Consider the following 22,650-nt stretch of genomic DNA (forward strand, 5'->3'; position numbering starts at 1 on the left):
CCTATTCCCAATGCTATATCTCTAAACTAAACTAAAGTGTAAGCACATGCGTACCTCATCTTCCACAAGGAACAAGCTTAAAAGTTCTGAAGGAAAGTTAAGAACCGTCTGTTACTCTGTCTGGGATGAGTTGATGCAGCACAGGTCAAGCAATAAGCCAGTGAGGTTTTGGGTCCATTTGACTGTCAGCTACTTATGGGCTTCAGCCTTAATGTACCAAATGCACATATAGAGTATTGTATTTTTTCATTACATTGAATAACTACATATATAATCTAGGATTGATAATTGGCACAGCCTTGCAAGGCAGACAAGATTTATCCAGTGAAATTCAAAAAGCTGTAGATACTAGAAATCCAAAATAAAAACAGAAAATACTACAAATAGTCAGCAGTTCAGGCAGCATCAATACTGCCTGACCTACTATTTCCAGTATTTTCTGTCTATCCAGTATCAAGTTTCATCACTACTAGCTATTTTCCGGACGGAAAGTTTACGTTAGTAAGATAAGTGACTTCCCACATTACAATTAATGTCAAGCAATGACAAATTATTTCCTGTTGTCCAATTTGCTGCCTACCACAAAATTGCCAGTAACAGATTAAAATGGCAGTACAAACGAGGAACAGTATAGCACTATTGGGACCTGGCCAGTCAATTAATAATTTCCATTTACAGGGAATTTGGCAGATCCGATTCATTCCACACAATTTCCATTTTTAAATAATATTTGCATGTAAATAACATGGTTCATATAAAGTAGACCTCGCAAAGTTGCCCATCATAAAATTATTAACCTTGACCAAATTAAATTTGAAGCCAAAGTGTAGCCTGGATGTTTAACAATACCTTGCAGAAAGGCCAATTTCCATTTTATTTGACTTTTTACTTTTGCAGTAATGATGTTGGAATACACAGTACCGCTTATGTGGGGTCAGGGTCAAGAATTTAAATTTAGGGATTTTGTAGGAGCATGTGTTCACATCCGTAACATTGTATGATTGTGTACCTTGTCTGATTTTTAAAAAAGTAATCATGCTGAAATGTTAACTGTGTCTCCTATCACTGACTTGTTTATTTCCACAATTTTATGTCTTGTTTTCAGATTTCCAGCATACGCAGGATTTTGCTTTTGTATTGATAATACATTCTTTCCTATTTTAGATAATTACGGCCACATTAATACTTGACACGTCATGTCTAAATAAAACACATTGCTTGACAACATGCAAAATGGCCCAGCTGTTTCATAAAGTGATTCCTTCCCAATGGATTCTGTTTTTTTGTTTTGCTTTTGCTTCTGTCTTTACACCTTCTGCTGCAGGGCTTCTGTTTATCGTTTGTATACATTTAAATAGATGCTGCAGCCCACGGCCTATTCTGGAGCATTTGGCAGCTGGAGAGTTATTGCTGAGGCCTTAAGACTTCTGCCATAGATTCTCAGACTGCTGCCATGGAAACCCGGCCTGCCAAGTGCTGTCTCTTCCAGCATGAAAAGACTTGGTTACTGGTTGCAGAATGCCATCTGTTAGGGCTAATCTGATACCATTACTTCTCCTTTTTCACAGATCAGTGGCATGGACGCTATTCACCAACGTGATGGTATTTACCTTCAGAATACCGGATCTGAACTTACAGAAAAGATGATCATAGACCATTAAACTTATTTGCTAGCAGACTATGAATAAGTAACACTTCTACTCATAACTACTTAAGGTGGGATACTCAATCATTGGCCATTTACAAATAATGCCTAGCAAGTTTTCTTTAATTATAACTTTTATGAAATCTTTGTCTAAAGGCACTTTTGTCAAGGTTATGCCACATCACTTTGGTTAACAATATTTTATTTACCCCCTTAGCTGGTACTCTGCACTCTTCGCTAGGTCTGGTTCCTCAACATATTAATGCAGAAATCAGATGAAAAGTATTTGATAAAGGCCCAACCCTTTACAAATTTTTAAACTGATAAAATGCAGGAAGAGTTGCATGACCTCATCTGGAATATTGGTGGTACCTGTTCAATCTAACATACTGAGCAAACGGTGAACATGGAGGAGGGGAGGAGGTGATTAAATTAGCTGGTGTTCTTGTGGAATAATTATCCAGCATAGTGCACTTAAAGGATCACTGGCTAAACTGAAGATTTGGTTGTATTGTGAAGCCTGTTGAAAATGCTGGAAATCTGAAATTAAAAAAAACACCACAATACTGGAAACACCCAGCAAGTCAGTAGTATATGTGGAAAAAGAAACATTTAACATTTTAGTCCAAGATACTTCATCAGAACTTTCTCACTTCTGACAAAGGTTTCAAATCTGGAAAGCTGTTTATTTCACTTTCCTGACTTGCTAAGTGTTTCCAGCAATATGTATTTTATTTTGCATTCCAAGCAGTTTTAGTCCATGCAAATTGTCGTTGTGCACCAAGAGTGAGTCAGTGTTTTTCCTTTGCAAGAGGTTGCACCCTTAGGCTTTGTTGCTCCCTTCATTTTCCATCTTTCTTGAACACTAGAGGCAGGCCACACTAGAGGCAGGAAACATGTTCCCGATGTTGGGGGAGTCCAGAACCAGGGGCCACAGTTTAAGGATTAAGCCATTTAGAACGGAGACGAGGAAACACTTTTTCTCACAAAGAGTGGTGAGTCTGTGGAATTCTGTCTCAGAGGGCGGTGGAGGCAGGTTCTCTGGATGCTTTCAAGAGAGAGCTAGATAGGGCTCTTAAAGATAGCGGTCAGGGGATATGGGGAGAAGGCAGGAACGAGGTACTGATTGGGGATGATCAGCCATGATCACATTAAATGGCGGTGCTGGCTCGAAGGGCCGAATGGCCTACTCCTGCACCTATTGGCTATTGTAATGTTGTCCCTTGTCTGGACCTTGAGTCCGAAATAAAGTTTCATAATAATAATAATAATAATAATGATACCCACTTGACCAGTTGTAGAATATCCATGGAAGAGAGACACAAAATGCTGGAGTAACTTAGTAGGACCCGAAGGGAAATAAATACATTTATTTATGCACAAAGATGCTTACTATTAGGGTAAGTATGCCAGAATACTTTCATGTGATTGGATATTCTCCTCGGGTATGACAGTTCGATTAAAGCATCATTGTGATTGCAGAGAACATGTTGAAGTCACTTTATTTAACGTCTTGTAGAAACAAGGAACTGCAGATGCTGGTAGACATAAAAAGGACACAAAATGCTGGATTAACTCAGCATATAACCATATAACCATATAACAATTACAGCACGGAAACAGGCCATCTCGGCCCTACAAGTCCATGCCGAACAATTTTTTTTTTTCCCCTTAGTCCCACCTGCCTGCACTCATACCATAACCCTCCATTCCCTTCTCATCCATATGCCTATCCAATTTATTTTTAAATGATACCAATGAACCTGCCTCCACCACTTCCACTGGGAGCTCATTCCACACCGCCACCACTCTCTGCGTAAAGAGGTTCCCCCTCATATTACCCCTAAACTTCTGTCCCTTAATTCTGAAGTCATGTCCTCTTGTTTGAATCTTCCCTATTCTCAAAGGGAAAAGCTTGTCCACATCAACTCTGTCTATCCCTCTCATCATTTTAAAGACCTCTAACAGGTCCCCCCTTAACCTTCTGCGCTCCAGAGAATAAAGACCTAACTTGTTCAACCTTTCTCTGTAGCTTAGTTGCTGAAACCCAGGCAACATTCTCGTAAATCTCCTCTGTACTCTCTCTATTTTGTTGACATCCTTCCTATAATTGGGCGACCAAAATTGTACACCATACTCCAGATTTGGTCTCACCAATGCCTTGTACAATTTTAACATTACATCCCAGCTTCTATACTCAATGCTCTGATTTATAAAGGCTAGCATACCAAAAGCTTTCTTTATCACCCTATCTATATGAGATTCCACCTTCAGGGAACTATGCACGGTTATACCCAGATACCATGCATGTCGGGCAGCATCTTTGGAGAACATGGAAACAAACATGGATAGGTGACATTTCGGGCCGAGACTCTTCTTCAGACTGATTTGGGGGGGGGGAGGGGAGAAGAAAGGTAGAAGAGGGGAGAAACAGGACAAAGCATGGCAGATAACAGGTGGACGCAGACGAGGACGGTTTTTTTTGGTGGAAAAGTGGTTTAAACTACGGCCAGAGAATAAAACATGTGAAATGGTTGAAAAGTTGCAAATAGCGAAGCAAGAGGGAGGAGTAGCAGCAGAAGATGAGGGGGGAAACAATGAAATGGGTGGGAGTCTAGGAGGGGGGGAGAAAAGCTGGGGGGGTTTATAGGAGGTATTGGAGAATTCAATGTTCGCACCGTTGGGTTGTAAGCTCCCCTAGCGAGATATGAGGTGCTGTTCAGTTTTTATGTGGCCTCACTCTGGCAATTGAGAAGGCCTTAAAGAGAAAGGTCAGTATGGGAATGGGAAGAAGGTTAAATGGTCAGCAACCGAGAAATCCAGGAAACCTCGGCAGACTGAGTGCAAGTGTTCAGCGAAATGTGCGCCTAGTCTACGCTTGCTCTGACTGAGGTACAGGACGCCACATCATGAACACCAGATGCAGTAGATGAGGTTGGAGGAGGTGCACTTGAAGCTCTGTCTCACCTGGAAGGATTGCTGGGGTCTCTGGATGGAAGCGAGGGAGGAGGTACAGGAACAGGTGTTACATCTCCTTGGTTTGCAGGGGAAAATACCTGGGGACAATGCACATTCAACAATTTGATCTGACTTACCTTTTGTTTCTTGTCCCAAGTTTGTAATTTTACACAATCTCCTTGGGTGTTATGAATCGCTTTATCATCTTACAAATATAATATCTTCCGTCTCAGGTAGCCCAGGAGATCTACTAGACTGGAGTGGCATCCTTAGGCTCTTTTTAAAAGGAAGATTATTCTCTTATGACCAGCTATGATTCAACGTCCAGCAAGCTCCATTTCACCCTGCTTGATTTCAACAATATTGTATTGTTCTGCAACACATTTATAAGAAGCAAAGGGTGAAAATACTATCTTTTCAATTTGGACCCCACAGTCCCCAGTTCCCACATTGATTTAAAAGAGAGGATTAAAAGTTAATCTTAAACTTTGTTTGCCTTGTAACTTCATTTCTTTGCCCCCTCATTGGTCATGGCAGACCATAGGTGTCTCCAGGGTGTTATTTCCTATATGGAGGATGCCTGTGTGCGACTTAGTTTAACGTGGGGAGACTGGTGCACATTCAGCCACCCCACGGTCCTTGACAGATCTGGGTCAAGATCCAGTGGCATGGAGTCCAAGACGACCGGAGACCCCTTGCAGCCTTCATCCGCCTTCCCAGCCGTTGTGACGCTCCACATTCTCCGCCTGTTCCACCGTTGAGGTCTTGGTTTGATTGCTCTTTGTCAGAGCTTCATAGGTTCATGGCTTCATAGATCCAAGGTTCATAGTCAACAGATAAATAAGAAAATAATCATGGATTGGTTCCAAGCCAGTTTTGTGAATGAGCCAATGGATTCATATTGCCAATTTCTAAATACTCATTGAAAAGATTAATTAAGCTGTAAATTACTAGTAAATGAGTTAAAACTGACAAATGATCATCTGGAACACAATTTTTTTATTTTATGAGTCGAAGATTCATGTTATAAATATATGCAATTCATTACCATTACAAGCAATTCAAAATCATCTAAAAATCTAAACACAAGTTTCGATCAGAAAATAAAAAGTGAAGGTAAATAAATTGTTCGGCAGACATAACACATGGGGGGAAAGAGTAAAGTCAATGAACTCAATTTGTATGGGTTCTACAAAGAGTGAGTGATCTGCACAAATAGATTATTTCCTCAGTTTTGAAGACTAAAATATATCCCTATGTATCCAACATCAGACTTAGGCACTCCAGATTCTGCAATTCATTGTAGCTATATGGTACACAATATGAAAGCACTTGGTGAGATTTGTCAAGAAGCTGCAGCTGGGTAAGATCAATCGACAGTTTTTCAATAGTCCAAAGCACAGTGATTGATGCACAGTAATTTAGTTATCTCTCCCTTTAACAGAGCAATAATGACTATTACTACAATGCAATAAAAGAAAAAAATCAGGCCCAAGATCACACAATCTTAGTTGAATTACATTCCTGCTTTTGGCAATGCAACATCACTTCCTGGCAGAATTTAAACAGGTAAATCAATATTAATCATGTTAACATTGTTACGTTCACGACAACACTGTTAACGTTACAGTTCCTTTTTGCCGTTTCAGAATATCGACAGCCTGTTCATGTGTGACACCTTCCAAACTTTCCCCATTTACTGCTAGAATTTGATCTCCTCGCTTTAACCTGTTGTCATCTGTCGCTGCTCCCTGCAAAAAAGACAACAGTGCACAATTCAATTTTATAGATGTTCTTTGAGTCTGGAATAAATTATTGGGGTGGAGGTGGTGATGGGGTCTTAGTCTTCACAGATGGAAGTTGGACAGCGATATTGAAATTAGCGTGGCCCGAGGCTGGGAGCTCCGCAAACCACAGCTCCATGATGTTGAAGCAGCAGGCCCAACACTCCAGAGCTTCAAACGATGATCCAGGTAAGGCATCGCCCGCTCCGCGATGAATCCAATATGTATTTTAAAACCAACTGTTTAATGACAACATACAGTAGGATCTAAAAGTGTCACACTGTCACTGGCGGGTAGTCATGTTCCTTGATGGAGTCACAGATGGAGCAGCAGGACAATAGACGCCTGTAGCAGGGTCTACAGACTGTAACCAACTACCGGAGCAGCCCCCCATCAACCGGAAGTGCTGGCACCTCCCTAGCTGATGACCTGAGCTCCTTCTACGCTCGTTTCGTGTCGGGTAACATCACCCCAGGTTTGCCGGCTAACGACAACACCGCCAGCGTGCTGGCTAACGAAGCTGAAGGGAGGTCCATCGTTGGAGATGTGCACGTATTCTCGTTGTCCGAGCACGATGTGAGGAAAGCCCTGACACGGGTGAACACAAGGAAAGCTGGAGGCCCAGATGGCATCTTGGGGCGAGTACTTAAGTCTTGTGCTACGCAGCTAGCTCCGGTGTTCACTACAATATTCAACCTCTCCCTGGCCAAGTTCGTGGTCCCTGCCTGCTTCAAAAGATTGTACCTGTACCAAAAAATGCCTCCCCAGCTTGTCTAAACGACTACCATCTCCTCGGTAGTCATGAAATGCTTGGAGAGGCTTGTTAAGAAACACATCTGTGCCTTCCCCCCTCGCAATATGGATCCGCTACAATTCGCATACCGTCCAAACAGATCCACGGACGATGCGGTCTCCCAGGTTCTGCACACTGCTCTCTCTCACCTTGACAGCCAGAAGGGGGACCATGTGAGGATGCTGTTCATAGACTTCAGTTCAGCCCTCAACACGATAGTCCCTACCAGACTTGCTGAGAAGCTGCTTGAATTGGGACTCAACACCCCCTTGTGTGCCTGGGTCCTGGACTTTCTCACCGCCAGGCCCCAGGTAGTGAAGATGGGAGGAACTACATCAAAGTCCCTCACCCTTAGCACAGGATCCCTTCAGGGTTGTGTCCTCAGCCCCCCACTGTACTCCCTGTACACACATGACTGTGTGGCTAGGTTCAGCTCCAACTCTATAATCAAGTTTGCTGATGACACTGTGGTGGTGGGCCTGATCTCTGATAATGATGAGAAGGAGGAGGTGGCTGATCTGGCACTCTGGTGTTAAGACAACAGCCTCCTCTTGAATGTCAAAAAAACTAAGGAGCTGATCGTGTACTTTAGGAGGGCACAACATCCGAGGACATACACATCATTGAAGATAAATGGGGATACCTCGGATAGGGTGAGCTGCTTTAAATACCTGGCAGTCCACATCTCAGAGGATCTGACATGGACAACACACACTGCCGCAGTGATGAGTAAGGCAAGGCAGCGCCTTTATCACCTCAGGCAATTGAGGAAATTCAGAGTGTCTCTGAGGATCCTCCAGTGCTTCTACTCAGCAGCTGTGGAAAGCATCACAATTTGATTTGGGAACTGCTCTGCCCAGGACAAGAAGGCTCTGCAGAGAGTAGTCCGTTCAACCGAACACACTATGGGAATTTCACTCGCCCCCCTGGCAGGTACTATACATCAGAAGGTGCAAATCCAGGGCCAACAAGATCATGGGGGACCCCTTCCACCCCAGCAACAGACTGTTCCAGCTGCGACGGTCAAGCAACGCCTCCGTTGCCACGCTGTGAAAACGGAGAGGATGAAAAGGAGCTTCTTCCCACAGGCCATTAGGATTGTAAACTCCTGTCTCACCTGGGACTAACTTACTGTACCAATTTACTGTTGTATTGTGTCTTTTTAAATTGCTGTTTTTTTCTCTTTTTTCCTCCCACAAATATGTAATATGTGAATATGTAAATCTGTTCCATTCTGTTTTGTAGTTTTTTTTGCATAATCCGCAAGCATTGCCACTTTTCATTTCACTGCACATCTCGTATGCGTATGTGATGAATAAACTTGACTTGACTTGACTAGTCGTGGGGGTGGGGGATTGGGAGGGGGGAGGCCCTCACAAGTGAAATAGCTTAGGGCCTCCCTTCATCTAAATCCGGCCCTGGTTGGACTAATCTTCCCGATAAGCCCCAAGTTTTGAATGAGGTACAACTGAGGTTTTATCAATATCATATGTTATAATTACTGGCTAACATCTTCTCTGGCATAAAAGAACACAAGAGTTTTGTGCTGTCTAATGTCATTAGAATAATTATTTTAAAATATCTTTATTTTTATTTTTTTAGATTGATATTTCAATGTCCTTATTAGTCTTATTATACATCTCAATGTTTGTTATTTCGTAAAATGAGAACTTTTCATAGTTTTGACGGTTAGAATTTTTTTGATTGTTTGTTTAGCAGCTCCATGACATTACTGTAGTTGCACTCCAGAAATACTCTGTCCCTGAGTTAAATTAACATATGCCACCCGACCTGCTGAGCCTCCCCACGTACTTACATCTGGTACTCTGCAGTTCAAAACCAGAGGTCAGAGTTGCAGTGAGATGGGTCAGCAATGGGACTCTCTCTCTCTGCTATGATTCCTGCCTTTTCTGATTTTGTTTCAGATTTTCAGCAATTGTAGATTTTTTTCCTTTCCAATCCGTGCCAAGTTCTGACGTGGCATAGCTTTTCTCATTCTACAGATGGCACCTGGCGATTGGGAATTCCAGCATTCTCCTCAATTTTGAATTTCTACCATCTGCTGTGTTCTGTACCTTACAGTCCAGCATTCCTTTTGTTTACAGATTGTAAGTGTACCCTGTTTCTCGATTTTGTAACTATTCCCCTTATTTATGCCACTCTATAAAGTCACCTCTCAACCTCCTAATGTTCCAGAGAAATAAGCTTCAGTCTCTCGTAATCTCGTCATCCAGCCTTTTTATCATCCTTGTGAATCATTTCTACATCCTTTCCAACCTTCTATAGCTAGGCGATCAGAACTGCACACAAGTGTGGCCTCACCAATGCTTTGTACCGCCAGGTCCCTCTGTTTAAGACTTTACACAATATACGTTTGAGATACATCGTGGAAACAGGCCCTTAGGTCCACTGAATCCGTGCCAACCACGATCATCCCGTACACTGGTACTATCCTACACACTAGGGACAATTTACAATTTTACTGAAGCCAATTAATCTACAAACCTGTACATCTTAGGAGTGTCGGAGGAAACTGGAACACCCGTAGGAAACCTGTGCAGTCACAGGGTGAATGTACAAACTCTGGACAGACAGCACCTGTTGTCAGGATCGAACCTGGGTCTCTGAAGCTGTAAGGCAGCAACTCCACTGCTGCGCCACTGTGCCGCCCAATTGTTGTTCTACAACACTCTTCATGATCCTGCCATTTACTGTGCAGGTCCTGCTCTGGTTTAGTTTACCAAAATGTAACAGTTCACACTTTTTCCGTGTTAAATTCCATCTGCCAATCTTTGGCCTACTTTCCCAGTTTATCTAGACCCATCTAAAAATCTAGCAACCTACGTACTGAATATACTCACTGATTGAGTCTCTGCAGCTCAAATGTGTAGAGAATTTCAAAGATTCAGTAATATCAAAGGGAAGACATTTCTTCTCATCCCTCTACCGAACTCCTTATTTTGAGGCTACAACTCCTGGTTCTAGACATCCCAGTAGGGAGATAGGCCCAGTCTCGTTAAATTTCACATCCTACGACAAACGGACAAGGACAGACACGTGGGAGAGAGAACGCTGCGGCTGAGGGAAGGGACAAAGGAGGACCTGGCGTTGGGGGAGCACCGTGAGGGAGGGGGAAGAACAATGGACAACCTGACGTGGGGGGGGGGGGGGGGGAAGAAGCGCCAAGAGGGAGTGGGGGAAGAAGAACAAATGGGTACCTAGCATGCGGGGGGGAATTTGTAATTTTGTAAGCACCCTTTATGGGCGACTATTTGCATACCTCGGATATGAGAGCAAATAATTTCACTGTGACTTGCCACATGTGACAAAGTATTCAATTCAATTCAAAAACTCCGATCAAATTAATAGCATTAGGTTTTATTATTGGCTCCTCAAACAAATTGCTTACATTTCCAAATTAAGCTCAATTTTAAGTTAAATTACCAGACAGTAAAAATCTACCTCGACAGTTGAAATCACCAGTTATTAAAAGAAAAACTTCTATTTGAACTGGGAAGAAACCAAATGTAATTGTCAAGGCCAAAGACATATTTTGATAGTTATAACAGTTCCATGGGAATGTTTGCATAATCTCATCAAGTTCCTTGTTTTAAGTGGCTTATGGTTCAATGGTGCTTTATTGTCACACGTGCACAATGAAATTCCTTTACATGCAGCCCACTTGTTCTACACCTACAAAGTTTGCTTTGGAGAAATGAAATTTGAAGATAAACCATTTGAGCATTTTAGAACAGTAAGAATTGTTGCTACCTGTTCTCTTTTGGAATGTTTAAATATTATCAAGAAATTAAATATTAACTACAGAATTACCTTGGCAAACACTGTTTTAACGTAGATTGGCAGATCTCCATGGGGGCTTCCATGTCCTCCAACAATACTGAATCCCAGTCCATCTGGTCCTTTCTCTAAAGTTATCATTGTGCACTGTGGTGGTCTGAATTGTAAAATTACAAGTTATTCAGTATTTCTCCATGTCACTTTTTTAAATTATTAGAGTACTATGTATCAGATTGAGATATTACTCATGTTTGAACAACTTTAGAACAGAAAATACCTTAAAAGATTAATACAGTATATTGTAGTGCGTGGGTCTCAGAATGAGGCAAGTAGTCCGCAGTTTGAGAAGCACTATACTTTATTTCCTCCCGGTTCAGGGGAAGACGAAACCAGGGGAAGATGGCACCCAAACCCTGCCTTTTATACCCTCCGGCTAAGGACCGCCTCCGGACTGCACCACTCCTGTGCCGAGGGGTTCGACAGTATAATGGGACGACCCTTAGGAGCTGCCACAGGACCCCCCCCCAGAACCAGAGGCACAAAACGCACCGGCGGGGCGCACGACCCGGCCGGCCCGCGTGCGGAAGTCAGCAGATCCCGGGGCTTGCGGGGGCGTAGGTGGAGGGACAGGTCGAGGGACTGGCGGGAGGACAGGTGGAGTGACAGGTGGAGGGAGTCGTGAGGGGGGACGCCCTCGGGGCCGAGGTTGAGCAACCAGCACCGGCTGGTCAATGTCCAGGTGCGCCGGCTTCAAACGGTCAATCGACACGGCCTCCGGCCGGCCCCCCATGTCCAGGACAAAAGTCGACTGCCCGTGTTCCAGCACCCGGAACGGGCCCTCGTACGGCCTCTGAAGTGGCGTCCGGTGGGCATCACGGCGCAGGAAGACGTATGGGCAGACCGTGAGGGCCATTGGCACGTGTGGTCGAAATGTCCCATGGCGGGATGTCGGGACGGGTGCGAGCCTGCCAACTCGCTCGCAAAGGCGTTGAAGGGCGGAGGAGGGCGTTTCCTGGGAACGTGCATGGCTGGCGGCATTGTCGTGCTGCAGCACCCCAGCGCTGATGGAAATAGCACCAGCTCCTTGTGTTCGTGCTATTTTGAGCTTGCCTGCCCCTGCTGGTGGTGCCTGCAGCTTGCTGGCGCTGGATTGCAGGTGCAGTACCCCTCACTGCCGCTGGGGGTAATCGAACGGGCCGTCGGGCTGGAGCTGTCACTCCTTCCACAGCTCCCCCGCCCCACCAGAGGAAATCGGGAGCTGCTGGGCTGACGTCATCGGTGTGCCTGCCGACGGCCAGCGCGTTGACGTCATCGGTGTGCCTGCCGACGGCCAGCGCGTTGACGTCATCCCGGCGCGTCGACCTCAGCGCGACCTCGTCTCTGCTGACGCCCAGCGCGCTGACGTCATCAGGGCGCGCCATCCACATGGCGTCGGCGCGCCTCCCGAGGGCCCGAAGATCAGCAAACGAGGCGTCGGTGAGTTGCAATCGAATGTAGGCCGGCAGCAGATGCAGGTAAGTGTACTCAAACAACAGGCACGGCGTGTGGCCGTCTAATAACGCCACCATTTCCTTTAGGAGGGTAGATGGCCGCCGGTCGCCCAGGCCCCCCATATGCAGGATCCTACCTGCCCGCTCCATCCTACTTAGTCCATAAATTTGGAGCAGGAGCTGTTTCAGGCCGAGGTATTTGTCATTGTCCGGGGGGGCTGCGAGGAAGTCCGATACTTCTTCCACCGCATCCTGGTCGAGGGCTCCCACCAGGTAATAGAAGCGGGTGGCATCGACCGTGATGCCCCGCAGGTTGAACTGGGCCTCCGCCTGCTGGAACCAGATGAGCGGCCGTGTGGTCCAGAAGCTGGGCAGTTTTACGGAGACCGCGTCCAGAGACAGGGTCGGGCTGGCGTGTGAGGAGGTAGGGCTTTGTTCTGTCTCCATCATGATGCCAATGGAGCGTCGGGGGTCACCAATGTAGTGCGTGGGTCTCAGAATGAGGCAAGTAGTCCGCAGTTTGAGAAGCACTTTACTTTATTTCCTCCCGGTTCAGGGGAAGACGAAACCAGGGGAAGATGGCACCCAAACCCTGCCTTTTATACCCTCCGGCTAAGGACCGCCTCCGGACTGCACCACTCCTGTGCCGAGGGGTTCGACAGTATAATGGGACGACCCTTAGGAGCCGCCACAATATCCTCCATCAATAGTAAACAGAGTATTTATATAAATCAGGTTTTTACTTTGAAACTTGGAGATGTCCAAGGGAATGCTTATGGGAAATTGGTAAAGATGCTTGTGCAGAGCGAGATGTTAGAATATTGTGTAGTACCCTAAAGATTGAGTAAGTGAATATTCTTGATCCTACAATATTTTATGGGGGTGTTTGCCTGGTGTCTGGTTTGCACATTAATATTTAAAGATTTTTTTAAGTATCTTTTAGAATTGTTTGACTTTTCGATTCACAAAGTTTATTTCTACCTCAAAAGGTCACATCAACAAAACGTTCAAAGCTGCAATTGTGCTTTGTCTTCTGCAATATTTCATGTGACATATCCTTGGTCCTTAAAGTGCCCTCCATAATGTTTGGGACAGACCCATCATTTATTTATTTGCCTCTGTACTCCACAATTTGGGAAAATAGAAAAAAAATCACATGTGGTTATAGTGCACATTGTCAGATTTTATTAAAGCCCATTTTTATACATTTTGGTTTCACCATGTGGAAATTACAGGTGTGTTTATTTTCCTCCTTAATGCAGGTATAAGAGAGCTCTCAGCACCTAGTCTTATTGCTGATTATCAACATGAGGACCACAGTTGTGACAATGAAAGTCAAAGAAGCCATTATGAGTGAGAAACAAGAATAAAACTGTTAGAGACATCAGCCAAAACTTACGCTTACCAAAATCAACTGTTTGGAACATCGTCACGAAGAAAGAGAGCATTGGTGAGCTCACTAATCGCAAAGGGATTGGCAGGCCAAAGAAGACCTCCACAGCTGATGACAGAAGAATTCTCTCCATAATAAAGAAGAATCCCCAAACACCTGTCCGACGGATCAGAAACACTCTTCAGGAGTCAGGTGTGGATTTGTCAATGACCACTGTCCGCAGAAGACTTCATGAACAGAAATACAGAGGCTACACTGCAAGATGCAAACCACTGGTTAGCTGCAAAAATAGGATGGCCAGGTTACAGTTTGCCAAGAAGTGCTTAAAAGAGCAACTACAGTTCTGGAAAAAGATGAGATGAAGATTAACATATCAGAGTGTTGGGAAGTGCAAAGTATGGAGGAGAGAAGAAACTGCCCAAGATCCAAAGCATACCACCTCATCTGTGAAACAATTATCCCAAACATACTGCTAAAGCAACAAAGGAGTTTTTCAAAGCTAAAAAATTGTCAATTTGTCAGTGGCCAAGTCAATCACCCGATCTGAACCCAATTGAGCATGCCTTTTATATGCTGAAGAGAAAACTGAAGGGGACTAGCCCCCAAAACAAGCATAAACTAAGATGGCTGCAATACAGGCCTGACAGAGCATCACCAGGGAAGACACCCAGCAACTGGTGATGTCCATGAATCGCAGAGTTCAAGCAGTCATTGCATGCAAAGGATATGCAACAAAATACTAAACATGACTACTTTCATTTACATGACATTGCTGTATCCCAAACATTATGGTGCCCTGACATGGGGGACTATGTATAAACACTACTGTAATTTCTACATGGTGAAAGAAAAATGACCTTTATTAAAATCTGACAATGTGCACTTTAACCACATGTGATTTTTCCTACAAATCTCAAATTGTGGAGTACAGGGGCAAATAAATAAATGATGGGTCTTTGTCCAAGGCGATCGCGGTGGCGCAGCAGTAGAGTTGCTGCCTTACAGCAAATGCAGCACCGGAGACCCGGGTTCAATCCCGACTACGGGTGCTGTCTGTACGGAGTTTGTACATTCTCCCTGTGACCTCCATGCGTTTTCGCCGAGATCTTCGGTTTCCTCCCACAGTCCAAAGACGTTCAGGTATGTAGGTTAATTGGATTGGTAAATGTAAAAATTGTCCCTCGTGGGAGAAGGATAGTGTTAATGTGCAGAGATCGGTGGTTGTCTCAGTCCTGGTGGGCCGAAGGGCCTGTTTCCGCGCTGTATCTCTAAACTAAACTAAAATTACGGGAGGGCACTGTATATATCACCATACTTTCTTACTGGTCTGCTTCCTTCACATACTGTTTATCTTGCAACATATTTTCCCTATTCTGTATTTCATATGCAGACAAAGGGTAAGAGAACTGTTGAGAACAATAGGGAATTGGTCATGTTGAATTAAACAAAGATAATTACTGTTCTGTAACTGCCCTCACGTGTCTCTTTAATGTCTGCTGGCTTGGCTAATCAGGGCCCTGAGCACAATAGACAGTTCTGGTCCGAAACACTGTCCATTTATCTGTGAAAACTTAGGCTGGTGTTATATGTTCAGGCCCATGACTCTCTTCTATATTTACACTGCCTTTTGATTATTTCAGGGAAATTGGCCTCTCAATTGGCTTACTTCAAAACTCGATCATTGAATATTTGTTGTGTGCCTATGTTTTATGTGAAATAGAAGGCAATTGTCAGAATTCTCAATTTATTACAGTCTGAAATTGAAATAGAGGACATTATGCAGGGGAAAAAAATATTTTTGCAATTTACATGTTTGCAGGTTAATATTTAAAGACGTAAATACTTAAACAAAAATCTGATTTATATAGATGCACTACTTACTGACGGAGGATATAATGCAGTTTAAAGTATTTTCTGCCAACCATGTGTAGACTTTCAGGTAAGACATTAAAGCTGTTCTCTCCGAGAAGAAGAAACCTCCAAGGCACTTCCAAGCTCTTCAAAGAACAGTCAGAGGAGTGGGAGATTGCAACCTTCACATGATCCGCCCTGTTTCGACGAATGCAATCAACCTGGCGTGCACAATCAAGTAAGATCAAATAGAACAAGTTGTTCTACACCTTTAGGCTGTGCACGCCATACGCAAGAAGAAGAAGAAGAAAAACAGTCAGAGAGTTATTGACTACTTCCTGCTACATGTTAATTCCTCCAGAAGTCTTGAAAAAGGGATCGCCTGGTCATGATCAGATTGTAATTTGTGGGCCCTTGCTTTGTACAAATCTGCTGCAAAATAATGAATAGACTAGAAAAGTACCTTGTTAGCTAGAAAGTATGTGAGATATCTTGGTCTTGTGAAAGATACTATATAAATGTAAATGTTCATTTTTGGGGGTAGGGCTAAATATAGTTTCATGGTTAGATAAACTATTAATCCCAGATTGGATTGAATCAGTGATATCTGATAACACAAAAACATTACAATGAGTTTACCAAAAGATAACAGTAATACATATAACTTGGGGTGACTACAAAAAGTGATCAAATAAATGCAATGTTTTCCTTTATTTTTCTTTACCAATAATCTGAGACCAGGTGAAATTAGTAATACAAAAGATTTGGTCCAAGGTGTTTTATCTTGTTCATCTATTCTGCTGTTTCAGCTAATGGTGCCTCACTTTGTAACTTAAACAATTCTGTTCTTCAACAATACTGCACTGCTGGTGGACTCAGCTAGGATACTTCTATAAACAAATTATGAACATTGTATACTTTATTATATTTGGTGGATTAGTTTCTGAATATTTTATGTCCTTCGTTATGCCAAATATGTATGTGACAGTAGTGTGTAGATTCTTCAATAAAATAATATATTTGGTAGGATATGGTTGAAGGCAGAAATTTGGAGAATACAAATATCCATCTCACAGCACAGCACAACACAGCACATGCTTGCAGGGCTCAAAACAATTTGTCATAAACTTACTCTGTGTCTTCCACTCGAACGTCAGATGGTGTACTCAAGTTGGAGTTAGTTGTCATATTTTCAAGCTGGCTTGCAATAGCAGTAATATTTGTGTCAGCTACAACCTGAAGATAACCCAACATAAAGGATGTAATTAATTAAAAATAGAATAAGGTTAACAATTGGAGGATGGGTTGACAGGAACATTCAGAGCTACAGATTAAATTCTATGCCTTAAATTGAATCATCCTTGGCAATGTAACTTAAATAGTTGTTACATTTGACTTTGAGAAAGAAAATCATGACTGGATATAAAAGGTTACTTAATGTTGAGACAGCAATTCAAAAGTCTTGAGTTCATGAGCTTCTCATTACATCACACATACAATGGAGAAACAAGAATTACTGATTTGAAATAATATTGAGTCACGTAAGAAAACGTGACAACCATTTCACACATAGATCGCAAGGGATAGAGTAAATATCAATTTAATCAGCTTTTGGTGGTAATAATTGTAAGTATATCATTAACGAAGAGAAAGTAGAACGATAATAGGATAGCCAGGCTGCCCGTTCGTTTTTGAATAATGCCATGTGATCCATTCATCCTCCAGAATTAATGGAAAGAATAGGCAGGGTCTCATTTAACATTTCATAAGAGTAATGCAACTCATCAATTCCTCAAGTTGGTTATATGGTGTGATGTTTATTTCTCAAACAACAGAGCTGAACACATAAATTGGGATTAGATGTAATATTCAGGAAATATCAGCAATGGAGGCATGCAGCTAAAATGGAAAAATGTCACCAATCTGAATGGGATTTAGAGAAGTAAAATAAATCCGTCCTTTGGTGTTTTAAAAATGATATCCTCCTTGATCAAGGCATTTTTAAACCCTTAGCTGACCACAAGTTCTCAGCAGTTTTCAAAGCAGTTGACAATGCCATTATTCAGTTATATGGAACTTCCTCTTCCTGCCATTATCTCCAGCCAGGGGCTCTCCTCCCATCTGCATGCTGATGATATCCAAGATTTGGATCTCCATGGCTTTTCATACTTTCACATAAGCCTCTTTGCTGTTGGACTTCCAGTTTATGAATAAAATAAAATGTACTCAACTTGAATATAAAGAAGACCAAAGCTATTATTTTTAGCCCCCCCCCTTTTTGAATGCGTGGAGGTGAAAGCAACCAATGGTTAAAATGGTATTCAGGGGTGATGCTGGTAAAACACAGGCCAAAATGTGGTATGGGGGATGAGTGGATATTCTGGTGTGGTAATTAAGGCATCAATGTGATGGTTATATTGTGAGATTTGAACAAATAACTAATATTTCATAAGTGTAGCATGAGTTTGAACTGATTGAGCAGGAGCAGTGAATAAATTACCAGTAGATTATTGGTCTTCCTTAAATGACATAACCATTGGTTGCCTCCAAGGATCCTCTATTTATTCTGTGCCATTTTTATTTAAATTTAAAGCAAAATGTGTAATCTCAATTAGTAAGGAATTTGATGCTGTAACAGAACAGATAGATGTGTTTAAGCTCGTGGATTAATTAAAATATAATTTACTTTATTTATAAATAAATATATTTTAAAAGAAACATTAGTTGATTTCTTTAGTTTGATCTCAAAAATATAAAGCCCAGAGACTGGCTGCTTAATATAACACAGACAGAGAAAAACCTTTCTTCTCTCTGCAGGGAGAAAAAAAGTCACATTATGTAAAGGGTAAAGAAACGATCCCAATGGGTGAAAAAATCCCTATTAACAGATCTGCTGTGGTTTGTACACAACATCAACAAGCACCCTCAGCCTTTCCTTATCTCATTACTACACCTGCTATACAAACAGATTAAATCATGCAAAACCCAAGCAAGCCTACAGACACATGGTTTATAGAGTGGTAATTGCTCCCTGGAGACCCTAATCTTTAGTTAACAAACTGCATTTTAAAACTCTTAACATTCTATTGAAGACAGGCAGATAATCAACCTACATCCTTGTCATTTGCATGAATGAATGCATTTATCTGACCTTCTGGTTAGAATATGGCCAAAACGCTGATAGCAAGTACATGTTGTTTACTAATGACAAGCTACTGTGCATTATCTATGCAATCCATACACACCAGAACAATTGCAGATATTTTTTAAATACTGTACTGCAAAAGCACTCCTGATTAAAGTTTTGCAAAATGTAAGACTGTAGCTCTGCTCCAAAGAACTGGAAACATTACATAAACAAAGCTGCAGAGAAACCAAAATGTAATGTTTTGACGAGGCTCTTTTCCCCCCCAAGAAATGGGTAAAATGTATTATTTGTCTCAATGATTTCTTTCTTCCTCATTAAGCAATTTTAAATGATAATAATTTGAAGTCAGTTCAAGCTTACATCAACCTGAGACTGGCACACAAATCTGTAGCTGGAAAATTTGAGCGTATGTACATATATATGAATAATGAAGCCCTGGTGTGAGAAATAAGTGTAGGGATGCATCCAGTTACTAAACTTTCCACACAGAATTTGATGGATTGAGCTACCTGGGAAAGCAGAGCATTTGTGTTTGGCAGGTAGGACAATTAGGTGTTCAATTCACGGTGCTGCTTAGAAGAATCCCTGTCCATAAAAATAGCAGGCACGACCATCAAAATGAAACTATTTCTCTCATTGAGGTAGTTTACAGGATTAGGCGAACTTCTTAGGCAACATCTCTGCTATTCATATATTTCAATTGCATTGGGGACATTTTCCAATTAAGATGACATTCAAGGCCTAATGAGCCTTGTAAAAAATGGATGAACTAAGAATGAAATTAAGTGTTATCATGTACTCAGAACAGAATTGAGAGCCTCCTGATGTGGAGACCTGTGATTGATGCACAATGGCACGATAGATGTGGGGGGCAATTGCATTACTACCATGTCTGTAGAAGGGGAAAAAAGAGCCATAAATGCATAGCAAGATAGTGATTACATCTCTGGTTAACAGTCGGCTATTTGATCTTACTCGTGGTCTCCGTAATTTGGTAGTCAAAGAGTAATAAAAGAATTCACGGCTGTCAACTTGCAAGTTGTCTTTCAAATGTGTCAGAGTATTGCATGAAAGTCTGATACCTCAAGAAAAAGGCTTGACAATTAATGTCAAAATTAATAAATTAACAAAATTATTTTTGGGTGAAACCCTGGAAGAAATGAACTGGTATTAAAAAAAACTGTCTGTCTGGAGAAAGCTGATGTTTTTGAGGATAGGAACGGAAATTCTCATGTGTGAACATCACGTGTGATTCTAAAGACGTTCATTTATTGACAGTCCCCAGTAGATTAACTTGGCATAAAAAACCACTATTAAGCCACAAACAATACAACTTTTAAGTGGCAGCCAATTTGGTTCTATTTGTAGAAACTCCTAATTTCTTTTACTACAGGTTTCCAATACAAAATAGCACCAGAAAAATGTTTCATGAACAATAACATTAATGCCAAATGCACATGCAATTGAGCCCAGCATATGTTTACTCTGATATAGAAAACATATAATTATACCTAATGGTGTTAAAACCAGACACTGAAATAATTTACAGTGTGGCTGTTATTGGCATGGCTTCGATAAACAAATACTAAGAATGTAAAATCATTAATAGATGTTTTATAGATCTATTTTATTATATGATATCCCCTATACTTTAAATGTTAAAAACTTTGTAGCAGTACAACCCTATTTATTATCTTTGTGGTGGTCCAGTTATTAATTAGTGCAGTTAATAAGCTGACATTTTGATTCAAATTATAATACTTCATAGGAAAGCAGGAAACATGAATCTTAAGGGCAAAAAGCATTATTATCCAAGCATCATTATAGTTATAATAATTCACATAAGTATGCACATGATCATTAGAAATGTTGCATGGGTGGCACTGAAATATCTAGACACCAACAGATTTAAACATTGCCAAATCCTGTGTGATTCACCCAGGCTAGAATCCTTATCCCCGTTTGACGTGGTAATGTTTGCCAGCAATACTCTATTGCTTTTCAATGGGCGTTATCTGCTGCATGCAGCTGTTGCTGCCATTATTTCAGTACCTGAAGGATAATGCTTCCGTAGGCATTCTTCAATAGATTAACTGCTTCTGCATGAGACAGTCCATCCAGGGGCTGGCCATTAATGCTGACAATCCGATCCCCAACCTAATATTAAAGAAACGGCTAATTAATTGCAAGATAAATTAATTTCAAATGGAAGGTGAACACTCACAGAGCTAGATCAGCACATATCAGTTTTTGTACTTTAATTAAAATACTAATGTCTTGGATTTTATTATTTCCTGCACATTGCTGTGACTGTGTGTGTGTGTGTGTGTGTGTGTGTGTGTGTGTGTGTGTGTGTGTGTGTGTGTGTGTGTGTGTGTGTGTGTGTGTGTGTGTGTGTGTGTGTGTGGTGTGGGGGGGGGGGGGGGGGATAAGGGGAAAAGAAGGGGAGAAGAGAAAGCTGGATGAGAGGAGGCAGGCAATGGGTGGACACATGCGAGGGACATTTTTGATAGGCAGATGGTTGACAAAGGCCGGAGATGGAAATAAAAGGTGTGAAATACAAGGATTAAAGAGTTTCGAATTGAGAAGACAGAAGAAAGAATGTAGGTGAAAGGGGAGGGGAAAGGGGAGAAATGGGTGCGAGTCAAGATGGGGCACACGGGAAAGGGGGGAGAAGGAAAAAAAAGAGTTATTTGTGGGTTACCAAAAATTGGTAAAAGTAATGTTTATATCACTGGGTTGTAGCTACCCAAGCTGAAAACAAGGAGCTGTTCCTCCAGTTTGCATGTGACCGTACTCTGGCAATGGTTTTAAAATTGCTACCAAACGGGAGATTCTTGACGGACCTAACACGTGTTCGGCGAAACGGTTGCCTAGTCTACGTTTAGTCTTGTCGATGTAAAGGAGGCCATATCAGGACAGAGAAAGGTGTCAGAGATTAACTTAGTGTAATCTATCGTCGTCCGTTGTCTATATCTAATATTTAACAGCATGGTTTAATTGCTATGTGAGCTGCATATTCTTGCATCCATGGGTCTCCTCTTATCTATACTGGAAACACTCTAACCAACTACATACACAAATCTATAGTTAGATTGAAGCAATAATTTGGAAAGAATTGATGACAATGGAAACATTAGCCAACGGATGAATAAAAGGCTTGAGAAGAAGAATATGAATGTGAGAGATGGAATACACTATTTATAGAGAAGGTAGATGATTTATTGATTAAAACACAGATACAGACACTTGTTCCCGATGTTGGGGAAGTCCAGAATAAGGGGTCACAGTTTAAGGATAAGGGGGAAATCTTTTACGACCGAGATGAGGAAAACATTTTTCACACAGAGAGTGGTGAATCTCTGGAACTCTCTGCCACAGAAGGTAGTTGAGGCCAGTTCGTTGGCTATATTTAAGAGGGAGTTAGATGTGGCCCTTGTGGCTAAAGGGATCAGGGGGTATGGAGAGAAGGCAGGTACAGGATACTGAGTTGGATGATCGGCCATGATCATATTGAATGGCGGTGCAGGCTCGAAGGGCCGAATGGCCTACTCCTGCACCTACTTTCTATGTTTCTATGTAAGAAAACTCATGGGTAATTAGCAGTTTTGGAGGGCGACTATCTGACCATTATGCCCCTGTCCCACTTAGGCGATTTTTTAGGCGAATACAGGCGACTAGGCTGTCGCCACATGGTCGCCGGGGTGTTGCCTGTATGGTCGTGAGTAATCTCCTCAGTCGCCCAAAGAATCATAGCATTTTTCTGGTCGCCGCTGGATTTCGAAATGTT

The 22,650-nt window shown here is 42.1% G+C and overlaps 1 protein-coding gene across 6 annotated transcripts in view; it reads right to left on the reverse strand.

Annotated features, from left to right (window-relative positions):
• Positions 1–5,588: 5,588 nt before the first annotated feature.
• The window catches only part of patj (PATJ crumbs cell polarity complex component), a 215,784-nt gene continuing 198,722 nt past the window's right edge, over positions 5,589–22,650 (reverse strand). For all 6 annotated transcript variants that reach the window (XM_055641833.1, XM_055641832.1, XM_055641829.1 and 3 more), the window contains 4 exons: positions 20,913–21,017; positions 16,845–16,948; positions 11,012–11,135; positions 5,589–6,354 (listed from right to left, as the gene is read on the reverse strand). In XM_055641833.1, coding sequence (XP_055497808.1) covers positions 6,208–6,354; positions 11,012–11,135; positions 16,845–16,948; positions 20,913–21,017 — 480 coding nt within the window. In that variant the 3' untranslated portion in view covers positions 5,589–6,207. The remainder of the gene's footprint in view (positions 6,355–11,011; positions 11,136–16,844; positions 16,949–20,912; positions 21,018–22,650) is intronic.

The sequence above is a fragment of the Leucoraja erinacea genome, chromosome 10 (genome assembly GCF_028641065.1).
Source record: "Leucoraja erinacea ecotype New England chromosome 10, Leri_hhj_1, whole genome shotgun sequence".
NCBI lineage: Eukaryota > Metazoa > Chordata > Chondrichthyes > Rajiformes > Rajidae > Leucoraja > Leucoraja erinaceus.